The 22,496-nt window shown below is 34.9% G+C and overlaps 1 protein-coding gene across 1 annotated transcript; it reads right to left on the bottom strand.

Annotated features, from left to right (window-relative positions):
* Positions 1–397: 397 nt before the first annotated feature.
* On the bottom strand, positions 398–12,269 carry LOC147482494 (uncharacterized). Its single transcript, XM_086576459.1, has 19 exons — positions 12,138–12,269; positions 10,293–12,039; positions 10,127–10,198; positions 9,835–10,036; positions 9,633–9,741; positions 8,370–8,459; positions 8,188–8,269; positions 8,043–8,102; positions 7,910–7,962; positions 7,662–7,828; positions 5,239–5,449; positions 4,982–5,039; positions 4,819–4,875; positions 4,500–4,733; positions 3,682–3,746; positions 3,500–3,556; positions 3,321–3,414; positions 927–1,067; positions 398–836 (listed from the first exon to the last, which is right to left on the bottom strand). Exons 2-19 carry the CDS (start codon positions 12,021–12,023, stop codon positions 726–728), a joined length of 3,594 nt encoding a protein of 1,197 aa, XP_086432585.1. The 5' UTR covers positions 12,024–12,039; positions 12,138–12,269; the 3' UTR covers positions 398–725.
* Between the last annotated feature and the right edge of the window lie 10,227 nt (positions 12,270–22,496).

Raw genomic sequence — 22,496 nt, forward strand, 5'->3', positions numbered from 1 at the left:
AAATACTGACTGCCCATCTGCTTCCAAAGCAAACCCCATCCAGATATATTCCCAATACGGGGATATGGCATGTATTTCTACGGTGAATTTGAATTTAGTCTGAAGACCAGCCCATTCATTCCCTATCCCTGGAAAGTGGAAACACATCCAAGTATACAACAACAAAGCTCTGACTTGCCTCGATCTGGCGGGATATAGGGATTAACCAAGCAGTGTCTCGTAGTCATAGAAATTTGACGCTATAAACAAAGACTGGCAAACAACTGACAATAGTCCAACCAACATAACACGTACCGTTAAAGAACTTCTGCAAAACCTCTGTTTCTCCAATGCAGACAATTAATATGGAACTCAGTTTCTCTAAGTCCAATACTTCTTACTTTGGGGAAACTCTATATTGAATGTAACTACTTTAAACTCCTCAATTAAATAGAGAAATCCAAAAATAAAAAGGAATGATACATTGTTTTCTCCTTCTGAGTAAAAATTTTGAATGGCAAATTTCTCTTCCGTGAACATTCATCCCAATATACTCATATTTCATTAGCCACCAGCTGGTTTCTTTGTTTCTCTACTCTCAGCTACAAAAACTAACAGCTTGAAGTTGTTTCTCTCCTTTACACCACCAAAACAATTCATTTCCTGTACACATTAAAGTCAGTAAAAATAATAAAAAATGGCTCATCCCGTCAACCTTTACATTTGGACCAGAAGCTTTCAAAGTATCAGTTATCGTTGGTTGGTCTCCTTGTAGCTCGAACCTTGCAGACAGGCTTATGAAGCATTGGAGTCCCTTTAAAGATTGTCATCTGGTAATCTTTTGTATAATTTGTCACCTGCAACATATTATACAACTTGACACTCAAGATTCAGGTCTAATTGTTACTACATAAAAGCTATGCTTGCCTGCACACTGATATTCTCACCTGGTCAAGACTCATTTTTTGGAAACCAAATTTATTTGTCCATATGGCTTCAGCTTCTTCAGCAGCTGGAAGTACAATGTTTTTTACATTCAAAACTGCCAGGTAGCTCTCAATGCAAGAGAACAATGATTGAAAGCATCCCTGTGAAAACAGAAAGAAGCACATTGAGATCAAAATCTTACAGGGAAATTTCATAAAGAGGCCTAGGGGTTTGAGCCACTAATTTACTTAATTTCCTTTTTACCCATAATAAGTTTCGAGCTTTCCTTAAGTTCTTTAATAAATAGTGGGTGTGTAGTCAATTTTAGGCCACTTTAGCCATAGGCAGATCTACATAACTAAAAAATTTGCCACTTTGTTTCATATCTTACCTCATTTCCTTGAGATACTACTAGGGGTTAATTTACTCTTTGAACATAATTATACATGAAGCCCATCCCACAATATTTATGTTCCTAATTTTTCACTCTCAACTAACACCAATATCAAAATTACTCCCCTCACTGATTAGAATTTTTTAATTAGAGTGCATATCACGTTCATTATTGCTACTATGTGTAGACATACATGCATGCGTGTGTGTGTGCACACAAACATTAGAGAGAGAGAGAGAGAGAGAGAGAGAGAGAGAGGGCAGGGGACTGATACATTATCAAAATTAACATGCTCTGCAGTCGCATTACATCTAGGATAATACAATCGAGAGATACTTAGTAATTCCTGTTTCTCATATATGGCAGGATACATGCTCTGCCGTACTACGCATATATCCTTTTCCACCTTCAATTTGAAGTATATCTACATGATATGAATACCGACAAAGTATACATTATGACTTATTTAGGCATTCCCAGCCAACATATAGAGTGGATGGATTCGTGATAATTGTACTTCACCGTCCAAGTTTGCCAATGGTATAAATATGCATTAAGGTCGTGTACCAGGAGAAAATTGCCACCTTAGATGGGATTCTAGAACCATACATCCTTGCTTTAGGTTAACAAACCATGGGAGAGTCCTTCTGAGAATTTGAAACCCACTAACAAAACAATATTTATAAGGGTGAGTTGATAATCTACCACATTTGCTTTTTAGCAAAACCTGCCAATTTACATCATTTCTTGTGTATGAGATGAGGAGTTGATACAGAGGAATCTCACCAGTCAATAAAAGGATCAAAGGTCCTCAATCTTTACAGGTCTTTAAGACTCCATTCAGCAAAATCCCAAGCGATGTGACCTTTACCAATGGTCAGGAATTCGTTAACGGGAGCCACAAAAGACCACTAACCTGACCGTGTATGGCCCTAAAGAAGCAAAACATATCTTCCCATCAAACATAGAACGACTTAACCCTGTGCTGAAAGGCTAACGTTTTTGAAACTCACTAACAATATGCCACATAGACAACTCCCGATCTCCCAATAAAAGCTATGTTACATGGACATACCATATTTTAAAGAAAATCCGTGTCAGATACGTATCCACGAGTCCGTGTCCGACACGGACACATATTGTATGTAATATACCTCAACTTTTGATATTTTACCGTGTCCGACACTTCATATCCGGGTCGCATACAGACACATGTATCCATGTCAATGTAATTTAGAATCAAAGTAGTTAAGCCAAAACAAGAGACCACAACCCTTCTCCAGAATCTCTCCGTCAACTCATTTCAAAACCACTTCACAAGGACCAGAACATTAAAGATGACAATTTTCACCCCAAAGCCTGTCTTTTTAAACTAAGAAAGTATTTCCTGATTGACCAGATGGTACTTAAGGTGTTCACCAAATCTCAAACACTTAGCACATAGTTGGAGGACCCCTTATTTTTTTCCAACCAACGTGCACACTCGAAAGGAGGGAGCGCATCAATAGTAAATAGGCTCAAAGCTACACTTTAAGTTCTTTGTTTACTGACTAACACAACCCTCCCCCCCCCTAAACCACTTATTTTGCTTTGTATAAGGAAAGTAGAGAAGGTTGACCGCTTGTCTCTTGAAACTACTTTCAACAAGGCAAGACAACTATATCTACCTATATACCAAAAATTTAAAATAAAATCTCTGACAAGTCACAGCCACTTTCAACTTTAACCTTATTTCTGGTCTGGCGTCTCTTCCTAAATTGGCACCCATCACCTTAAATAGATGGACACTTGACCATGCCACATAATAAACTTAAGATCCAAAAATACAGTTAACTAGGAAACCTTTCTCATGACGCCTTTACAAAGGCATTTGGAATTCTATATGAGCACCAAAAAATCTTTGAAAAAACATTAATATAAATTGAGCTCTTAGCCTTTTAAAAATGTCTTCCCACGCAAGAAAAGATATAACACGTGTAGTATTTATTTATCAGTACTAACACACCACAAATAATCTCACCTGTCCTTGGTAATCACTACTTGTTGCAACTAAAGGAAGTTCTGCTAATTCCTTTCCCAAAATTCGAAGAAGACCAGCTGAGACAACAGAAGAGCTGCATAAGGACAAAAGAGTCCATGATAAGACAACATGCCATAAAGTATCTAGATCACTTGAAAAACTCAAACCATAATCCTTACTTCACTGTCAATACGGCACAAAACATTCCTCCAAAGTCTTGGTCTCGAATACTCCTCCTGCAAAAAAATTAGGTGCAGATAAAAAAAAGTCAAATGCAGAAAATGAAACTTACTACTAGATTAAAAGTAAAGCAGCGAAGAGAATAATGAGCCATGTGACAAAGAAATTGATTTTTGCTCACCCATAAACCATGCGGGGGATAAGATCTCGGCCTGTCACTGCATCAACTATTGGGTCAAAGCGATTCTGGGATCAAATATGATACAAAGACATATCAATCAATTCAACAAAGACATTTCTATCTGCAGAACTCCAAGAATTCATCACAAGGAAAACAGACCATCCAAAAAGCATGCAAAAAGATTAGCATTATTCACGAGACACAGAGACTACAAACAAACATGTAGTCATGTAGATATCTAAGTAATAATGTTTAGCAAGTTTTTCATAAACTTCTTGAGACAGGTGTGGAACACGTTTGCATTAAAAAATATGATAAGTGTTAAATTCTTTGTTTCTTTTTCTTTTCTGATAGTTCAAACTTTACTCCGTTATCCATTCAATTGCCTTTGCCCCAGGCCCCCAGTAAAGGTGGGAATCGAGCCAAGGCCTTGGGCCCAACCTTACAACCTCCCAAGTCTTAAAAAGTGTTAAATCTATATACAGAATATATCAAGAGTTCCAAGAAAGGCATACAGCTAACTAAAAATGGACGGAGACAAGGGTAAGGAAATAACCACCTTTAAGAGCACGACCCAATGCAATTACACAGATAATATGTACAGGAGTAAGATCCTGTGAAGCTCAGGTGGGCACCAAAAATTATTTGTGATTTTGTGAATGAACAGTTTTAGGTGGGAGGTGACTTATGTCTCTGCTGTGACATTGGAAATATGATGCTTGTTCAACCATAAAGCCTTGTGACCACAAAAGACATCATATTTCTAACTGTATGGCAGGCCAAACAACTACCAAAATGCATCACACACAAAAACTTACATGGAAGATTGCAACAGCCTTAGATAGCAATGACCGGCTCTCGAGAGAATCTACTTTCCCACTGAGAAGCCTCCATCTTATATCAAGGTTGCTATTTGTTTCCTCCCGCTTTACTTTAATTATTTTTGTGATATAATCAGGGGGCTTCTCTGCTCCACGGAGAACACACTTCTGCAGTGCACAATTAATCCTCTTGCAGTCTCTGCTACAAAACCACTTCCCTTCTGGCAATTCCTATTACATATAAGAGCCCTTTAATTTAAAAACATAAAGAAACTTCCCAAAAGAATAAATGAAATAACAAAGATATAGTTTGCACCTTTAGATCTACCACATTGTGATCTCTCAAACAGCCAACGTGAAATTCCTTCTCACACTGATAAAAACAAGACCACTAGGCATGTTCACAAACTATATGAAATGATGAGAATAGTATCTGACAGCAAAAACCAAAAACAAAGAAAGCTAGAACGAAGGAGAACCTGATCACAAAGTATAATAGTGCGGGGACCAAAGCTTGATTTACTGAAACCAGGAATCCTACATATTCAATGAGAGTAAGAAAGTGTAAGCACAAAGACAAGGACACTAGTAAATTGAGTCATAACAATATCTTCCATAAAATATAGCTAATGTAAAAAGAACATCAAATAAACAAAACAAAACCCAGTTCTCCTAATTCTGGATAAGGAATAAGGTAACACATAAATTGCTTGATAATAAGCATATCATAGCCTACCTGCATAATGTGCATCCACCTACTTCAGTCTCTGGTGTTTTGACAATACGAATGCATCTCTTAGTTATCTGTTCTATTGGATCAACTCCTGCAACCCTCCCAGCGGCCTTCGCATTGGCATTGTTAGCAGAAGCTTGGTCTTTCACAAACATGTTTTGGCAAGATGGACAGTACCATTTACCACGTGGAACACTTAATTGACCGACACATTCTGCAATAGTTGGATCTAACATTAGATCTAATACCAAACAGAAATAATTACATCAACAAACAACATTTGCAAAATGATGATCATGGATTGTTGCTGTCATCCCATCAAACAAAGCTAGAAGTCATTCAGGTCCAAATAATGCATCTAAACCACCTGATAGATAAACTGAGACAGGACAAGGAAGCTACGAAAGAACGACTAGGTGTGGACAAAGAATCACGAGATAAAGGTAGTATCACTGTAACAGGATGTTGTACTCAAGACCATCCCTTAAAAAGAGTAATAGAATGTTTATTCAAGAATCAAATGACATAAGGAGGTACTTAGCACTTAAATCTCCATGTGGACCCGTGAATGAGCTTGAATAGAAAGGGGTATCATAATAATCTGAGCCTAGAAATGTTTCCGTATGTATGAGAGATAAGTTGATTACTTTTCCTGTCCCTCCTCATTAGGTTGTCAATGCAAGGTATGCTATAGGACAGAAGACCAAAAGAAAGCAGAGAGTATCTAGGTGACATAAGAAGTTAAAGGAGTTGAACGTGGCCATGCTCATGAAGCTAGCTTGAAATTTAAAACAAGGAATGATGAGTTTCATTACACGCAAGTGCTTAACCAAGAAGGCGTCCATGTCTAATTAAAACCCTCTTCTATTGGCCTGATATGAAAATGGCACTGGAAAAAGTTAATGTCAGATGTCACTGGTTAGTGAGAAATGAGAACAGGAGACAAGCTGAACCTGAAGCGGGCGCATCTTTTATGCTGTCTCACGATGCATGCTGGAGTACCTAACTTATAAATAGATAATATCATAATAGCCATTAGGATAATTCAGTTGATTATTTTTGGAGAGTTATCTTATTAGATTGTTCTACTGAACATTGCGAATTGTTTTGAGAGTTTAATTTCATTGAAGTGATTGTTATTCAGAAAGGTTGTTGATTTATTTTATAGTTAATCAATTTCCTTCTTGTTCATGTTAATTTGGGGATTTTCTACATCTAGAAACCTTAATTTTCTCAATCTAGTGAATTAGTTAAAGCTTCCGCCAGATAATTTACATCAGATTTTTGGTTCTAAGGATTATATTGAGGCTTTTAATCTGCTATGTACTTGTTTAAACATGACTGAAACAGACGAATTTAAGGTTCATCGCAATGGTCTACAGAAGCGAATTCAGGCTGATTTGTCCAACTCAAAACCAATTGGCAATGAGTGAAGCGGCCCCAGAAAATATATATCGTTATGTGAGGCCTGAAAACCTGATATGGGACTATAAATCTCAACACAACCCACGTGTGGCGTATCCTGAACCAAAGATGTGGACAATTTTTTAAATAGGTGACGCGGACTACATTGGCCTTTTGACCAAAGAAACATCCCGCTCTGATACCATAATAATTTTAAGCATCCAACTCAAAACTGATTGGTAATTTTTTAAAAAGGTAACTCGGGCTACATGGATTGTGTTTATGGCCAAGTCCAGCACTTAGAATGCACTAATGTATATACTGGGCTCAATGTATAGCTTGTGGAGCGTGCTGATATTGCTTTACAAAAGGGATCAAGGAAGTTATGGATAGAATCTGATGCAGCTCTGTAGTGTCTGCCTTCAGATCCAGGATCATTCCACTACTTAGTACGTGAACTACACGTTTGAACTAACTCAATCCATCTTATATCACGCATGAGAGAAACTAACCTTGTAGCAAATAAGGTGGCAAAGGTAGTTTCTACTCTAAATTTTGGTGAAAGTACTGCTTTTTGTAGTAAGCTCCCAATGGACATTTAAATGGGAGATTCTCTATCAGACTTGCTCTAGACGCGACCGAATGACCGCCAGTCAACTGGTGCACTCCATGCATCACAATGACTTATAAAATTTACAAATTTACAAATTCTAACACAATAGTAACTTACAAGGCTATAAAAAGAAAAAAAAAATGTGAAACAATATAATATAGTACATCAGAGTAAATGATTGGAGCAAATATATTAAAAGCGTGCCTAGGCTCTAGGCTCACCCCTTTATCCTGGACTAGAAAACACCTAGGAGGCACCTAGGCTAGCATGTAGCCCCTGGCTCAACCATGGCGCTTGGGTGCACCTGGCGCCAGTGACTGCATGTGTTGAGAAATGAATGAAAATCAACAAAGTGACCAAATGATGGAAAGGTGATAATGAATGTTAATCCTTAACCAGGAAAACTCACCCTTGTGAAAGGATCTAGGGCATGCATCACAAAGCAAAAGGTCCCCAAAGTCACCACAGATGCCACACAGGTCATCATTATCATTGGCAGAGAACTTCCTTCCTTTAGATAGGGATATTGATAATTCATGAAGTGACACCCCATTTGATGTGTAAATGTTCAAGTAACTGGTAAAGGAATACAAGGAGAAATCAAAATACATGAACAACATCAACAGTACATGTCGCGTGATTCAAAAAATAACTTACGGTTTGCGACGTGTAGCCCAACCAGCATGAGCTTCAAACTGGGAAGGGCTGATCTGCTCATTACACGAAGTAGATTAGTATTCCCAATACAGTAATTCAGGATGTTAAAATTTTCAGAAGATATTAAGGGTACCTCGCTATTGCAGCAAAAGCAATATATTCCAAACCCCTTTTTATAACCTTCAAGCAATTTCTGGCCATTAAAGCATAACATTTAACAATCTAATATAAAAGATATGATAAAAGGAAAGACACTGGGTCAAATTTAATGTCACAACCTTCCCACGGACATAGTACGCTAGTTCAGTTCCATCAGGTAAGCCATCTTCCTCAAAGACCAGCTTATGCAAACGCAAATCCCTATAGAAAAGACAGACAGAGACTAAAAAATGTCAATGGACTTGTCTAAGAAAGAAAGTTACAAAAAGCATGTCAATGAAAAATTTAACAGAATACCAACTTTCTTGTTAGCTTTGCTTTACTATTTTTTTGCGGTGAGCTACACTTTGACGCATCATCCAAGTCTTTTGGAGTCACATCTGGCTTTAACCTGTACTAACCCATACAGAAAAGCATATTGAAAAGCTTAGGAGCAAAGTAGTATATGTCACTTTCACAAGAATAACTTTGAGACATCAATGACAGAGGTGACTTTAACAGTAGAACATGAGTTATACAATCGAATAAAGTCTCAAATCACTTCAGTTCATAGATAGGATGCTTTGGATAAACTCATGTGCCAATAATTGACCTTAATGATGGAATCTGAAGGTGCTAAACCTAAGTACTTACGAATGCTGAAACATAATGTTTGGTAATTGTATTGAGATAATAGACTTATCTGCATTAAAATTCCAAGAAATATACCAGTGAGGCAGTGACTGTATATATTTAAGCAAGAGAAGGATACGTACTTTCTCTTTAGTGTTCGATGACCACTATTTTTTTGACACTTAAAATTCACAAATGATATTGGTATCAACATTGGTTTTGATCTGAAGTAACAGAATATCAAAGACAATTAAAAAAATTGAGATTATATTAAATGACAGAAGAGACGTTGGCAGTTTGGTATGAGTTTCACCAACTGAGATCTTTAATCTTAAGCTGTAAATGGAGTTGTTGCAACCAAAAGAAGGGTCACGTTTTTTAGTATAATAAATTTATACTATAGAAGGGTTCTGGGGACATATATAAACTTATCATGATCGTTAGTAAACTTAGAAATTTTAGAATAGGCTAATCTATGATTACAAAAATATCTTAACTATATAAAATATTTTTACAAATAACCATTCAGACCATACACTTTTAACCCCAATAATTGTAGTTAACAAATTCAAAAACAGTAGACCGTTCTTTTTCATTGATAATTAGAGACTATGTTTGGCATGGTTGGGAACTTCAGAGGTGAATACTTATTTGTGCAAATGTTTTATATAGTGTGGAGATCATATCTATCAAAAAAATGTTTTGCGTGTCAAACTTATAAGTCCCTAAAACCCTTTCAATTCACACATATCAAATTCAACATACCCCAAACTCATCCTCCAGACCAGAAACACATGACGATAGTAGATCATTACTAAATTGAAATCAAATGAAACTATTTCTTCCTATTCAGTTGATAATGATAAGTAGTCAAAACAAGAAGAATTTCAAAATAAAATAAAATAAAATAATCCACAAAGCAAAAGCAAAAGCAGATAACAACAGAACACACCTAGAAACCAGACTAGGTTTGCAAGCAGGACTTGTGTGAGACTTATTTGATTTCAAACACGAACTGCAGAGCACCACTTTTTTCCGCATCCACAAGACAGGAATAGGTCCTGTGGATCATCACAATGCCAAAACAATTGTAATGGAGAGAGAACTCATCATGCATTTCAATTATTAATAGATAGTAGTTTTGCAAAACTCACGTTTGCAATTCAGACATATCGTCTTTTTTACAGGTGAAGAGTTTATTGCAAGTTGAATTTTCGCTTCCAACATGTCCAAAGGTGCATCTTTACATGCATTGAGCACATCATGAAGGCTGTTTCCATTATCCAGGTACAAGTAATAGGCAGGTTTTTTATTTGTACTACCTGCATGTTGCTCAAACTTAATAGGTGTGACCACCTGCATTAATGAACGAATCAAACATCAAGTCACATTAACATGTCAGAACGCATAATATAAACGACAAGAAGAATGGAAGAAAAAACTTACTTTACGTCCTTTGCACAAAGCACAGGAACACATAATCCCACGATTTTTTATTATTCCACGGAGTTCTGCCTTCTAAAAGACAGAAAGAAGCAAACAGCTCATCAGAAGCAACATCCATAGATTCAACACTTACTATAGAAAAAGTGGGAATGGGTTTATATTTTACCTGCTGACCTCGAAATATGTAACTAACGGATAAACCCTCGAGCATACCAGTCTCAAGAAGCTCACTGATCTTGGTAGGAAACTTGGTCAGAGTAATCTTTTTGGACATCTTCATTTCAAGCTTCTTATGTAGAGGTGTTCTTATTGAACTAGCAACATCAGTTGCTCTCTTACAAATGTTTGCATTAGCTTCATTATTGTGAGCATCATCAAATACAGCAATGGTGCCACAAGGTGTAGCTGTCGACAGCATCCCCATCGGCTCATCCTTCAAATTTAAAGCTGATCGAGTGAGCTGTCTCATGGGTTTCTTTAGTGGTGCACTTTCCTCCTTGCTATTTTCATCCATCACCCCTGCTTCTGACTTACAAGTTAAAGCTGACCGAGTAAATCGTCTCGGGGGTTCTACTGAAGATGTGTCATGTGCCACTATCATCACTGTTTGTTCTGACTTGAGCTTCAATGCTGATTTGGTCAACCTCTTTAAAGATTTTCTAGTTAAAGCCTTATCTAATCCATTATTGGTATCAACAGCATTTGGACTTCTTAAACAAAAAACCAATTCCCTAGGAGATTTCTTGTCAACATACTTGGCTTCCTTGCTCACGTCCTGTACCTTGCTTCCAACATCCATTACCCGCGGTACTATTGCTTTGGTACTGGCATCAACAGAAACCAAACTTCTCAAACAAATAACTATTTCTCTTGGAGCTTTCTCAACACCATCATTGTCCTTCATTGGTCCTACTTCACATTTCAAGGCGGATCGTGTAAACCTTCTACATGACACCGCATTGCTCAACTCTTTTCTCATATTACTGCTCTTAGGTTCTTCCACAACTGGAGATACAATCAAATCGTTCTTGGCCTTCTCAGTTCGTTTCTGTACCGCTTCGGATTTCAAAGAAGAACGAGTAAACCGCCTAAATGACACCACCTCATTGCTCAATTCTTTTCCAATATTATCCTTGAGTTCTTCTCCATTTCGAGATAAATCCGCATTATTCTTAACCCCCACCTCACTAGAAACATTTTTCACACTATTCTCCATTTCTTCTACAATCATTAGACTCTTTACATTGTTCCCACATTCTTCCTCACTAGGACAATTCAAAACATCCTTCTTTTCCTTCACATGCCCCCCTTCGGATTTCAAAGCGGATCGAGTAAAACGCCTAAGCAACACCACCTCATTGCTCAATTCTTTTCCCATACTGCTATGGGGATCTTTCCCAATTGTATATCCACTCAGATTATTGTTAACCCCCTCACTAGAAACATTTTTCACATCATTCTGCGTTTCCTCTACACTCATTAAGCTCCTACATTCTTCCTCACTGGGACAACTCAAAACATCCTTACTGTCCTTCATATGCCCAGCTTCGGATTTCAAAATGGATCGAGTAAACCGCCTAAAGGAAACCACCTCCTTGCTCAATTCTTTCCCCTTACTACTCTTGGGTTCTTCTTCAGTCGTACATTCAATCAAATCATTCTTAACCCCCATCTCACTAGAAACATTTATCACATTACTCATTTGGGTTAATTCAATCTTGCCACCAGATTTCTTAAACCTCTTTCTAGTATACTCTATTATACCATTACTCGGATTCACATTACCATTCGACTGAGTCCTACCAAGTGAACTAGGTAATTCAGATTGTACCTGTAACGCAAATGGCAATTCACGTTTCAATCCAGATTTCGATCCTGACTCATTAATCATCATCATTATCACATCACAATTTCTGCATAATTTCAAAATCAAGAAGAAGAAAAAACCAAACTTTATCAAATTTCAATGAAATTAAATGAAACGAAAAGATACCCACTATTGAAAACTTACGAGTGCAATTGATAAACGTGGTCAGGAACCGAAATTGACGGAGGAGGGAGTGTTTTTTTTTTTTATTATGGCGACAAATTGGAGAGAACTGTGAATGATGTGTAACAGAAGAAGGTTTTGCTTTTGTTTTTGTTTATTTATGATGACGAAACTACCCTTGCTGGAAAGGGGGATTTGGTGTCACTCATTGAGACTTAAGGCCTGGGGTGTTTTCGTCTTTAAGAGATCTAGACATCTATATCTATATATTGAGATCTAGACATCTATATATCTATATATATTTGTTTTCGAACCCGTATTAAATTATTATAAAATATTAAAAATTATTATTATCTTAAATTATGAGATATATATACAAAATTATATTAATCACTCATTCAAATTTCTTGCACCACTCTCAATTAAAAGAAAACACTAAACCTTGATAAAACCTATTGACTTCTTTTAGTTATTATGTTTAATAATTGAAGTTTGATGAGAATGCTCAATGTGGCGAATATGATATTAAAACTACTTGAATAGTAAGACATTTCTCAATCATAATAAAATAATTATGATAAACACAATTTAAAATGCAAAACTATACTTGTTGAGACATTATATTCCCCCTACAAATAATACAACTATGTTTCGAGGTTAGTTCAATGCATTTGCATTGAGTTTCTGATTTTCTATTAAATATTCATTGAGGTTAGTTAAATGTAGTTATTGCATCTAGTTTCCAATTTCCCATTAATTATTATTTGAGGTTAGTTCAATGCAGTTGCATCAAGTTTTCGATTTTTCGTTAATTATTATTTGAGGTTAATTCAATACAGTTGCATCAAGTTTATGAATTCTCGTTAGTTATTCATTAAGATTAATATATTGCAGTTGCATATAGTTTTTTATATTTCGTTAATTAGTTTTTTATATTAGTTCATTGCATTTTCATCCAGGTTCCAATTTATCATTAATTACTCTTTCAGATTAGTTCAATACATCTGCATCCAGTTTCTAATTTCCAGTTAATTATTTTTAGAAGTTAGTTCGATGTTTAATGCATTTGCTTATAGTTTCAAATTTATAGTTATTTATGCTTTGAAGTTAGTTCGACCAGTTACTTCCGATTTATGATTTCTTGTTAACTATTATTTGGAGTTATTTCAATGCATTTGTATCAAGTTTATGATTTCCTGTTAAATATTCCTCAAGATATTGCATCAAATTTCTAATTTACCATTAGTTAATCTCTGATTTTAGTTTAATGTAGTTGTATCCAGTTTCTGATTTTCCGCTAAATATTCTTTGAGGTATTGAGGTTAGCTTAACGTAGTTGCATCCAATTTTTAATTTCTAGTTAATTGTTCTTTGAGGTTAGTTCAATGCATTTGTATCGAGTTTTTGATTTATTGTTAATTATTTTTTGAGGTTAGTTCAATGTAGTTGCATCAAATTTATGATTTCCCGTAATTATTCATTGAGATTAGTTTAGTGCAGTTGCATCTATTTTTCGATGTTTCGTTAATTAGTCTTTGAGATTAGTTCATTGCATTTGCATATAGTTTTGACTTCATGTTAATAACTTTTTGAGGTTAGTTCAATATATATGCATCTAGTTTTTGATTATTTATGCTTTGAGGTTAGTTTGATGCAATTACATCCGGTTTCTAATTTTTTATTAACTATTCTTTGAGGTTATTTCAATGCATATGCATATGATTTTCGATTTCCCGCAAATTATTCTATGAGGTTATTTCAACGCAGTTGCATTCGATTTTTAATTTTTTGTTAATTATTTTTTGAGATTAGTTCAATGCATTTGCATCCAATTTCTGATTTTCCGTTAATTATTATTTGAAGTTTGTTTGATGTATTTGCATACCGTTTCCAATTTCCCATTAAATATTTTTTAAGGATTTGTATCTAATTTATAATTTCTCATTAGTTATTCTCTGTTATTAGTTTATTGCAGTTACATCCAGTTTCCGATTTTTAGTTAATTGTTTTTTGAGTTTGGTTTATTGTATTTGCATAAAGTTTTCGATTTTCTGTTAATTACTCTTTGAACTTAGTTCAATGTATTTGAATCCAGTTTCTGGTTTTCTTTTAATTATCCAATGTGGTGTGTAATACTAACTTCAAACAGGATATAAAAATAAATTATGTTTCATTTACTATGTGGGATCATAAAAAATTATCCAGTTCCCAATTTTCCGTTAATTATTATTTAAATTATACATGACTCACTATGTGGGATCTTCAAATATTATCTACGAATGTGTGATGTTATATTAATTATTCTAAAAAATATTTGCAACTATATATGCATAACTATTATATATGAATATTATATTGATCACTCATCTAAATTTCTTATAACGTGAAAACCCCACTATCCATTAAAAAAAATAACTCGGTATTGATAAAACCCTTAAACTTCATTTTGTTGTTTAATAATAGAAGTTTGATTGAACTTTTGTGATATTGCCTAATAAGACGAAGTTCATTGAAGTTACTTGAATAACAAAGCGTTCTCAATCATACGAAAAGATATAAGATAAACACTATTTTAAATGCAAAACTATACTTATTGAGACATTCCCACAACATATAACACAATTATGTTTTGAGGTTAGTTCAATGCATTTGCATCTAGTTTTTGATTTTCAATTTCATTATTTATTTTTTGATGTTAGTTCAATGTAGTTGCATCTAGTTTCTGATTTCCGTTATTTATTTTTTGAGGTTAGTTCAATGCATTTATATCCAATTTATAATTTTATATTAATTGTTTTTCGAAGTCAGTTCAATGTATTTGCATCCAATTTTTGATTTCCCATCAATTATTCTTTGAGATTATTTTAATGTATTTGCATCCAGTTTTTTATTTCTTGTTTATTATTCGATAATGTTGCATTTGCATCTAGTTTCCGATTTCTCGTTAATTATTGTTTGAGGTTAGTTAAATGAATTTGTATCCATTTTTCAATTTTTTGTTCATTATTTATTGAGGTTAGTTCAATGCATTTGCATTCATTTTATTTTTTTTTAGATTAGTTCAATGTAGTTGCATCCGATTTTTGATTTCTCATTAATTATTATTTAAGATTAGTTCTACACATTTGCATCATGTTCCCAATTTATAGTTAATTTTTCTTTAATGTTAGTTCAATGCAGTTGCATCCAGTTTCCGATTTCTCATTAATTTAATCATTGAGAGTTAGTTTAATACATTTCCAACCAATTTTCGATTTCCCAACCATTATTTATTTATGTTAATTTGATGTATTTGCATCCAAGTTTTGATTTTCCGTTAATTATTCTTTGAGGTTAGTTTAATGCAATTGTATATATAGTCCGATTTTCCATTAATTACTTTTTAAGATTAGTTTAATGTTTGCATTTGCATCAAGTTTTCAATTTTCCGTTAAATATTATTTGAGGTTAGTTCGATGCATTTGCATCCAGTTTTCAGTTACCCATTAATTGTTCTTTGAGCTTATTTTCATGTAGTATTATATATATTTTAAAATATTTGTCATTATTGGTTTGCCATTATTTTTTTATTTTTTTATTTTTTTTATATACATGTGACCTTACATTAGAATGAATGCAAAATTTTCTATTATATGTTTTGTGATGTTATTTTTTATATAATTTAATTTTCTACTGTAATTTGTTTTGGTTTGGTATATTATAAAATTGGAAATTACATTATAGTGTTGAAAAAAAAATTATAAATTCATAAATTTAATTGGAATATATCGTAATTATTGTGTTTTTTGAAATCCTTAACGACGACTAAATGTCTAAATCCCAAAGTGGATGATGCATTAAATCTATCAAACCTTATTTGTTTAGTCCCATATAGACATATAGTGCATACAATACAATTTTATTTGTTATCCGCTTAGTTTTGAGTGTACACTGTTACTTATCTTATGATTAGTTGACTTTTATTTTTCCTTTTTTGTCCCAGTCACATGTGAGGTTAACAAATGTAGAAAGTAAATGTTCAGGCAACTCAATTCATTTTTTCCTTCGTTATTTCATTGTATTTTTCTAGAAAGAAATATTGTTATGTTAACTTCATCTAAGATTAGTGTGGAAACTATTATTTGTGGCGTAAGAGTTTTAGGAAAATCGTTTTCGGTAGAAACTATTGTTTTTAGCAATTTAGTTTTTTTGTCTCCTATTTTTTTCGTAATTAGCTATAGTATTTAGGAAAAGTTGGAGAATCTGTGAAACTCTAGATGAGATTGTTTCCTTCTTTATATCATATTTTTTTCGTAATTAGTAATAGAGTTTAGAAAAAATTGGAGTCTATGTGAGTGCTCCAATTGTCTGATTTTTCCATATTAGTCTCCTACTTTTTCGTAATTAACCAAAGAGTTTTACAAATATTGGAGACTTTGTGAATGCTCAAAAAATAGAGTCAAGAGGTACAACTATAATATATATATCTAAATAAGCAATATAAACTTAAGAGAATTAAGTTTAGTAACCAATGTGGGACTAAAACCCCCTATATTATGTTAACTTCACCTAAGATTAGTGTGGAAACTATTATTTGTGGTGTAAGAGTTTTAGGAAAATCGTTTTCAGGTGGAAACTATTGTTTTTAGCAATTTAGTTTTTTTGTCTCCTATTTTTTTTTGTAATTAGCTATAATGTTTTGGAAAAGTTGGAGAATATGTGAAACTTTAGATGGGATTGTTTCCTTCTTTATATTATATTTTTTTGTAATTAGTAATGGAGTTTAGAAAAAACTGGAGTCTATGTGAGTGATTCAATTGTTTGATTTTTCCATATTAGTCTCCTACTTTTTCGTAATTAGCCAAAGAGTTTTACAAATATTAGAGACTCTGTGAATGCTCAAAAAATAGAGCCAAGAGGTACAACTATAATATATATCTAAAGACTAGGAGGATTGCTAGCATCCTACCTCTTAAAGGGGTAGGACCATCCTAACCCACTAACTGACGAAAAATAGTAACTTGGTAATGTTTCGACCTTGTGTAGTGTTTTCAAAGGAATTAATAAAAAATTAGAAAGAAGTCAACATCTTTCTTTGTTCTCTCTTTCCAACTTTTCCCTTCTCACTTCTCATCCACCGTCAAAACAAATCAGCACAATTAGCAAAAGAGAATGGTCACTTGAACAACAAAACGAAATTGAACAAGCACCCAAAAATGGTAAACTGGAAAATAAACGAAATTGAACAAAATACCAACACACTACCAATTTAAACTCATTAAGTTTAACAAATTTATTCATGGAAATAGAGTTTGTTTGAACTGAATTAACCATCAATCAGTGGGGGTTGATGTTCTCACAGAAAGATAATCTGGGTCATTATTGGCAATGGCTAAAATAACCCAAGTATAAATCCAAAGTGCACTAACCCCATTATACCAATTAACTTCTCAATTCTCATCTATAAATTGTTTATGATGTCTCATTGTTTAAGATTCCGACCATGTTCCGGCGTAATTGGATGTAAACCGATTTGGCTGATGCCGGTGGTGGAGGGTCATCACAAGTGGGGCAGTTTGAACTTTGGAGAAGAAGACGAGTTAACTCACTGATTTATTGTTTCTAATATGGTTTGAGAGTGTAACTTGTTCAATAAGTGTATAGGTCATTTCTGTTGTCTGTATGTGGGTTAGGATGGTCCTACCCCTTTAAAAGGTAGGACGCTAGCAATCCTCATATACTAGCCACTGTGAACGTGGTACTCACGTGGGCTCCACTGAGTTTTTTAAAAATTATAAACGTTAAATTACTATTTTACCCTTCAAAAAGAAAATTAAAATGAAAATTACCAAATTGCCTCTGAGACGTACACCAAAACACTGTTACTCAACCCCCACAATTTACTATATATTAAAGATTAAAGATATACTAGTATTTTGGGCACACTCTAAGAGCGTTAAATTAAATTGAGAGTTGTCTAATTAATCAAGCCACGAAAGCAAGCCCAACAAAAGGCCAGTCTATATGGTGAGGTTCATTTTTTAAAAAATTACAACCGAAGCCCACTCAAAATAAGCCCAACCAAATTGCAACCGAAGCCCAGTAGCAAAAACCCATCGAATTTCAACATAAGCCCAGCCACAATTGTTGACCAATCCAATTAGAGTTGAATATTACATTTACACACCTTTGAACTGACTTCCATTGATACACGGTCCAGACCTTTGTATACATATTTGTACAAATACTTCACCGACTTGATGGAGGAGCAAACTTCGACGTTGATATGACAATCGTATTTCCTCAACAGCCATGGGTTGTAAGGTACAACCCATTAATTATCAATGGGGATATTATCATTTAGCATAATTCTTTTACCATTATCACGCCTCTGGTAAATAGCATAAGAGTCATTGCCCTGGACGGTTATTGGGGCAAATTCCTTTGGAAAATTTCGTTTGCACCTTCCATTTTTCATGCAGATGGAATCTGGGGGGTTTCATCTTTCCACATGGACTATGAATCATATGTCTCATGACAATGTTGTATAAATCAGGTTCATTGTTTGGATCAGGAATTTCTGCTCTAACAACTCTGTCATAATCATCCGGGTTGTTAAGCTTGTCATCCTCATCCAAAATCAAAAGCATATGAACGTGTGGCAAACTACGTTTTTGGAACTCGATGACGTGTACGTGGGCGACAACCTTTCCGAGGACACCCTTATTGAACAAATCTTTCTTTAGTTCCTCACATTTTTCATGAAAGACTCTTGTAGTAAGATCAATATAACAAATTACAAATAAAATCATATTAGAGCATTGTAAATAGAAAATATGAGTGAGGGCAAAATTGGAAGAAAAAAATCCAGTCGGTGGAAACACTACTGTTACTTGGGGAGTTTTCTTTAGAGCATTTGCAATGCAGGTGATAGAGAGGGGGTAGTGAAAACTATCACCTACTTGGGTCCAAAACTGCTGTGCAATGCAGGGTGATAATGAAGGTGATAACTTTCCCCAGTTCAAAACGAGGTGAAACCTTCCACCGAAGTTTTTCAACTGACTTGTTAACCGGACGGGATGTTGGATTCGCCCGGATTACAAAAATCACCGATCGGAATCCAACATCCCGTCCGAGTCCTAACGGCTAGTTTACCAACGGTCAAAAAGTCGAACGGTCAAAAACGGTCAAAATAAAAACTTTGGTATATATACAACATTTGTTTCATTTCAACTCACACTTCCAACAATCGAACTTCATATTTCTTCTTCTTTAAAATCAGTTCTTAAAAAACCAAATATCAAATGGCATCAACTCAAGCATCTCAAGCAAGTGGTAGCACTCAAGCAAAAGCGAGAGCTCACTTTAGCATGTCCGATGATCAAGCTCTATGTCTTGCTTGGATAAAATTAGTGAAGACTCTATTGTTGGTGCTTTCCAAAATGCAAAAGGATTTTGGAATCGTGTAACAAACGAGTTCAATCAAGCACGTGGGTCGGATAGGTCTCCATTCAATTAGCGGAAGGTGGAAATATATTTCAAAAATGATGAACAAATTTGTTGCAATTGTGAATGCGGTGGAGGCTCGACATGCAAGTGGTACAACAATACAAAGCCGGTAATTACAACGTTGTCAATTTGGAATTTATTAATTATCTTAGTCTTAGTCTAATTATTTCCGTCTTCGCCTAATTATCTTAGTGTATTTATTATTTCCATTTTAGTCTTAGTCTAATTATTATCTTAGTCTAATTATTATTGCAGTTTAATTATCTTAGTCCTAGTGATTATTTTAGTCTAATTACCATCATTTTTTTTTTAGTTGTCCGAGGCAAGGATGACGCACCAACTACAAGAAAAATCGGCTTTTTCACTTGATCATTGTTACGTTATACTCAAGGATAATCCAAAGTGGAGTAACGCGTTTTTGAGGCAAGGTCAAGCCGCCCCACAAAGGGAAAAGGTCGCAAAAATGATGGTGAAGATTCAACTTCTAATTCACCAAGTATTGGTGGAGTTGAATTGGAGGGTTCTCAAGAAATAGAGCGTCCAAAAAGAAATGGAGCGTCCTCTTGGATCGAAGAAAGCCAAGTCCAAAAGGAACCAAGAAAAATCAATTGGTATGTTGGAGGGTTACTTTACACGTTTAGAGGATACATTTTCACAGGATGCAAATGAAACACAGAAATGCTTAGAACTTAGGGAAAGGGAACTTGCATATGGTCAAAGAACTGTGATGGCAAGAGAAGAAAAAAAATCGATTCAAGCAGAAAAAAAATCAGGTTCAATTGGAAAAAAAATCGGCTTCAAAAAGATGCAATATGAAGCTAAGATTTTGGCGACCGATACAAGTGTCCTCCATCCCGATACCGCTTTTATAATCGAGCAACAACAAGCTGAAATACGTGCTGAATGGGGAAGGGCTAGAGGTGGTTCTAGCTCTAACTAAGCTTATGTATTTTAATTATTTAGTATTTTATTTTAATTAAAGCACTATGTATTTTAATTAATGCACTATGTATTTTAATTTCACTGTCTTTTTAATTAATGCACTATGTATTTTAATTTCATTGTATTTTTAATTAATGAACTATGTATTTTTATCTAACTGTTTTTTTTTTTTTTTTAATTAATGCACTATGTATGTTCTCATCCAATATAATTATTTTCATAGAAATACAATTACCAATAAAATTAAAATACATTGTAATATAGTTCATTAAAATACAACTGATTAAATACGTTGGAACTACATAGGAAATACATTAGGAAATACATAGGAAATACGTTGGAACTACATAGGAAATACATTAGGAAATACATAGGAAATACATTAGGAAATACATAGGAACTACATAGGAAATACATTAGGAACTACATAGGAAATACATAGGAAATACATAGGAAATACATTAGGAAATACATAGGAAATACGTTGGAACTTAATAGTTCACGTTAGGAAATACATAGGAAATACATTTTCATTTCCATTTTAAATTTAAGCCTCCTTCTCTCCTCATCCGGATCCGACCAATTTGGATCATAAATTGGTACCGGATCTGCTTGTTTCTTCAATGCCAGGTCAATTAAAAACATGTTCAACTAAGTCCTTTTGAAGATTAGTATGTGTAACTTCATTTACGATCTTATTTCTTGCTTCAATCATCGATAGACAAAATGAAAACCATCATCTTCCCCGAAGAGCGCGCAGGTATTGTTTCTTTCCTCGACCTTTCCAATTCCAAACTCCACTTTCACGCTCATTCTCAACAATCATATTATGCATTATAATGCATGCCTTCATTATATCTCCAAGAACAACAACACTATGACAACGCGCGGAAGCCTTAACAATATGCCATCGTGCACGCAAAACTCCAAACGTCCTTTCAACATCCTTTCTTGCGGCTTCTTGGCGTTGAGTAAAGATCTTTTCATGCTCATTTCTTGGATAACGAATGGCTTGAACAAATGTGCCCCATTTTGGGTAAATACCATCAGCAAGATAATATCCCATATCATAGTCATTACCATTCACATTAAATGCAACAGCCAGGAGCCTCACCTTGCTATAATGATTCAAAACATGAGAACGATGAAGCACGTTAATGTCATTATCACGAACACGGTAGGCGAAGAAGCAATGCGGATCCAACAATGTTTGTCTGCAACGGCTTCAAGTATCAAAGTTGGTTCCTTCTTGTACCCTACATGTGTTCCAGCCCATCCACTTGGGCAATTCTTCCACACCCAGTGCATACAATCGATTGATCCAAGCATTCCTGGAAAACCCCTTGCCGCATTTTCAGCTAATATCCTAGCGATTAATGCGCGCCTCACTTGGTCGCCTCAAGTACTCTTCCTCAAACGCCCGTGATAATTGCCTTGCACCAACGCTTCATAGATACATTTGCTTTGTGGAATCTCCAATTTGTAAATACTCATCCGTTGAATCGGAAGAACTACCGGTTGCTAATTGTGCAACCGCAGCTAGTCCCTTTTGTAATCCGTGAAATTGCTTGCCAATCAATCCATCCACCTTGTCTTTAAAGTAATCGTCGAATGATGTAACAAAGATGCAACATATACATAAAAGCTCTCTTGTCATCCCCGTACCTTCGTCTAAACTTATGAGGAGGCCACCTACAAGGTGTTGTGAAGTAATCCCTCATTATCTTTTGTTTCTTGAAATCACCACCATCTCTAAACGTGTACTCTCCGCCGCTTCCGCGGATCCACCGCGTTTATGCGTATCCACATCTTCAATTTCAATGGCTGCTTGAGTCATTAATGCCCCAGCAGTGGATAATAACTGCAACCTCCTCCTCCTCCTTCGCCTCATCATATCATTATGCTCATCTCTTACTCTTTCCATGTAGTCATCTTCAGCAGAAGTACCAG

Source organism: Coptis chinensis, chromosome 8, assembly GCF_015680905.1.
Source record: "Coptis chinensis isolate HL-2020 chromosome 8, ASM1568090v1, whole genome shotgun sequence".
Taxonomy (NCBI): Eukaryota; Viridiplantae; Streptophyta; class Magnoliopsida; order Ranunculales; family Ranunculaceae; genus Coptis; species Coptis chinensis.

Coding starts and splice junctions, on each gene's coding strand:
- LOC147482494 (XM_086576459.1), bottom strand. CDS start 12,023: ATGATGATGATTAATGAGTCAGGATCGAAATCTGGATTGAAACGTGAA. Junction 10,199..10,292: donor ACATATTTCGAGGTCAGCAG/GTAAAATATAAA, acceptor TCTGTCTTTTAG/AAGGCAGAACTCCGTGGAAT. Junction 4,876..4,981: donor CTATTATACTTTGTGATCAG/GTTCTCCTTCGT, acceptor TGTTTTTATCAG/TGTGAGAAGGAATTTCACGT.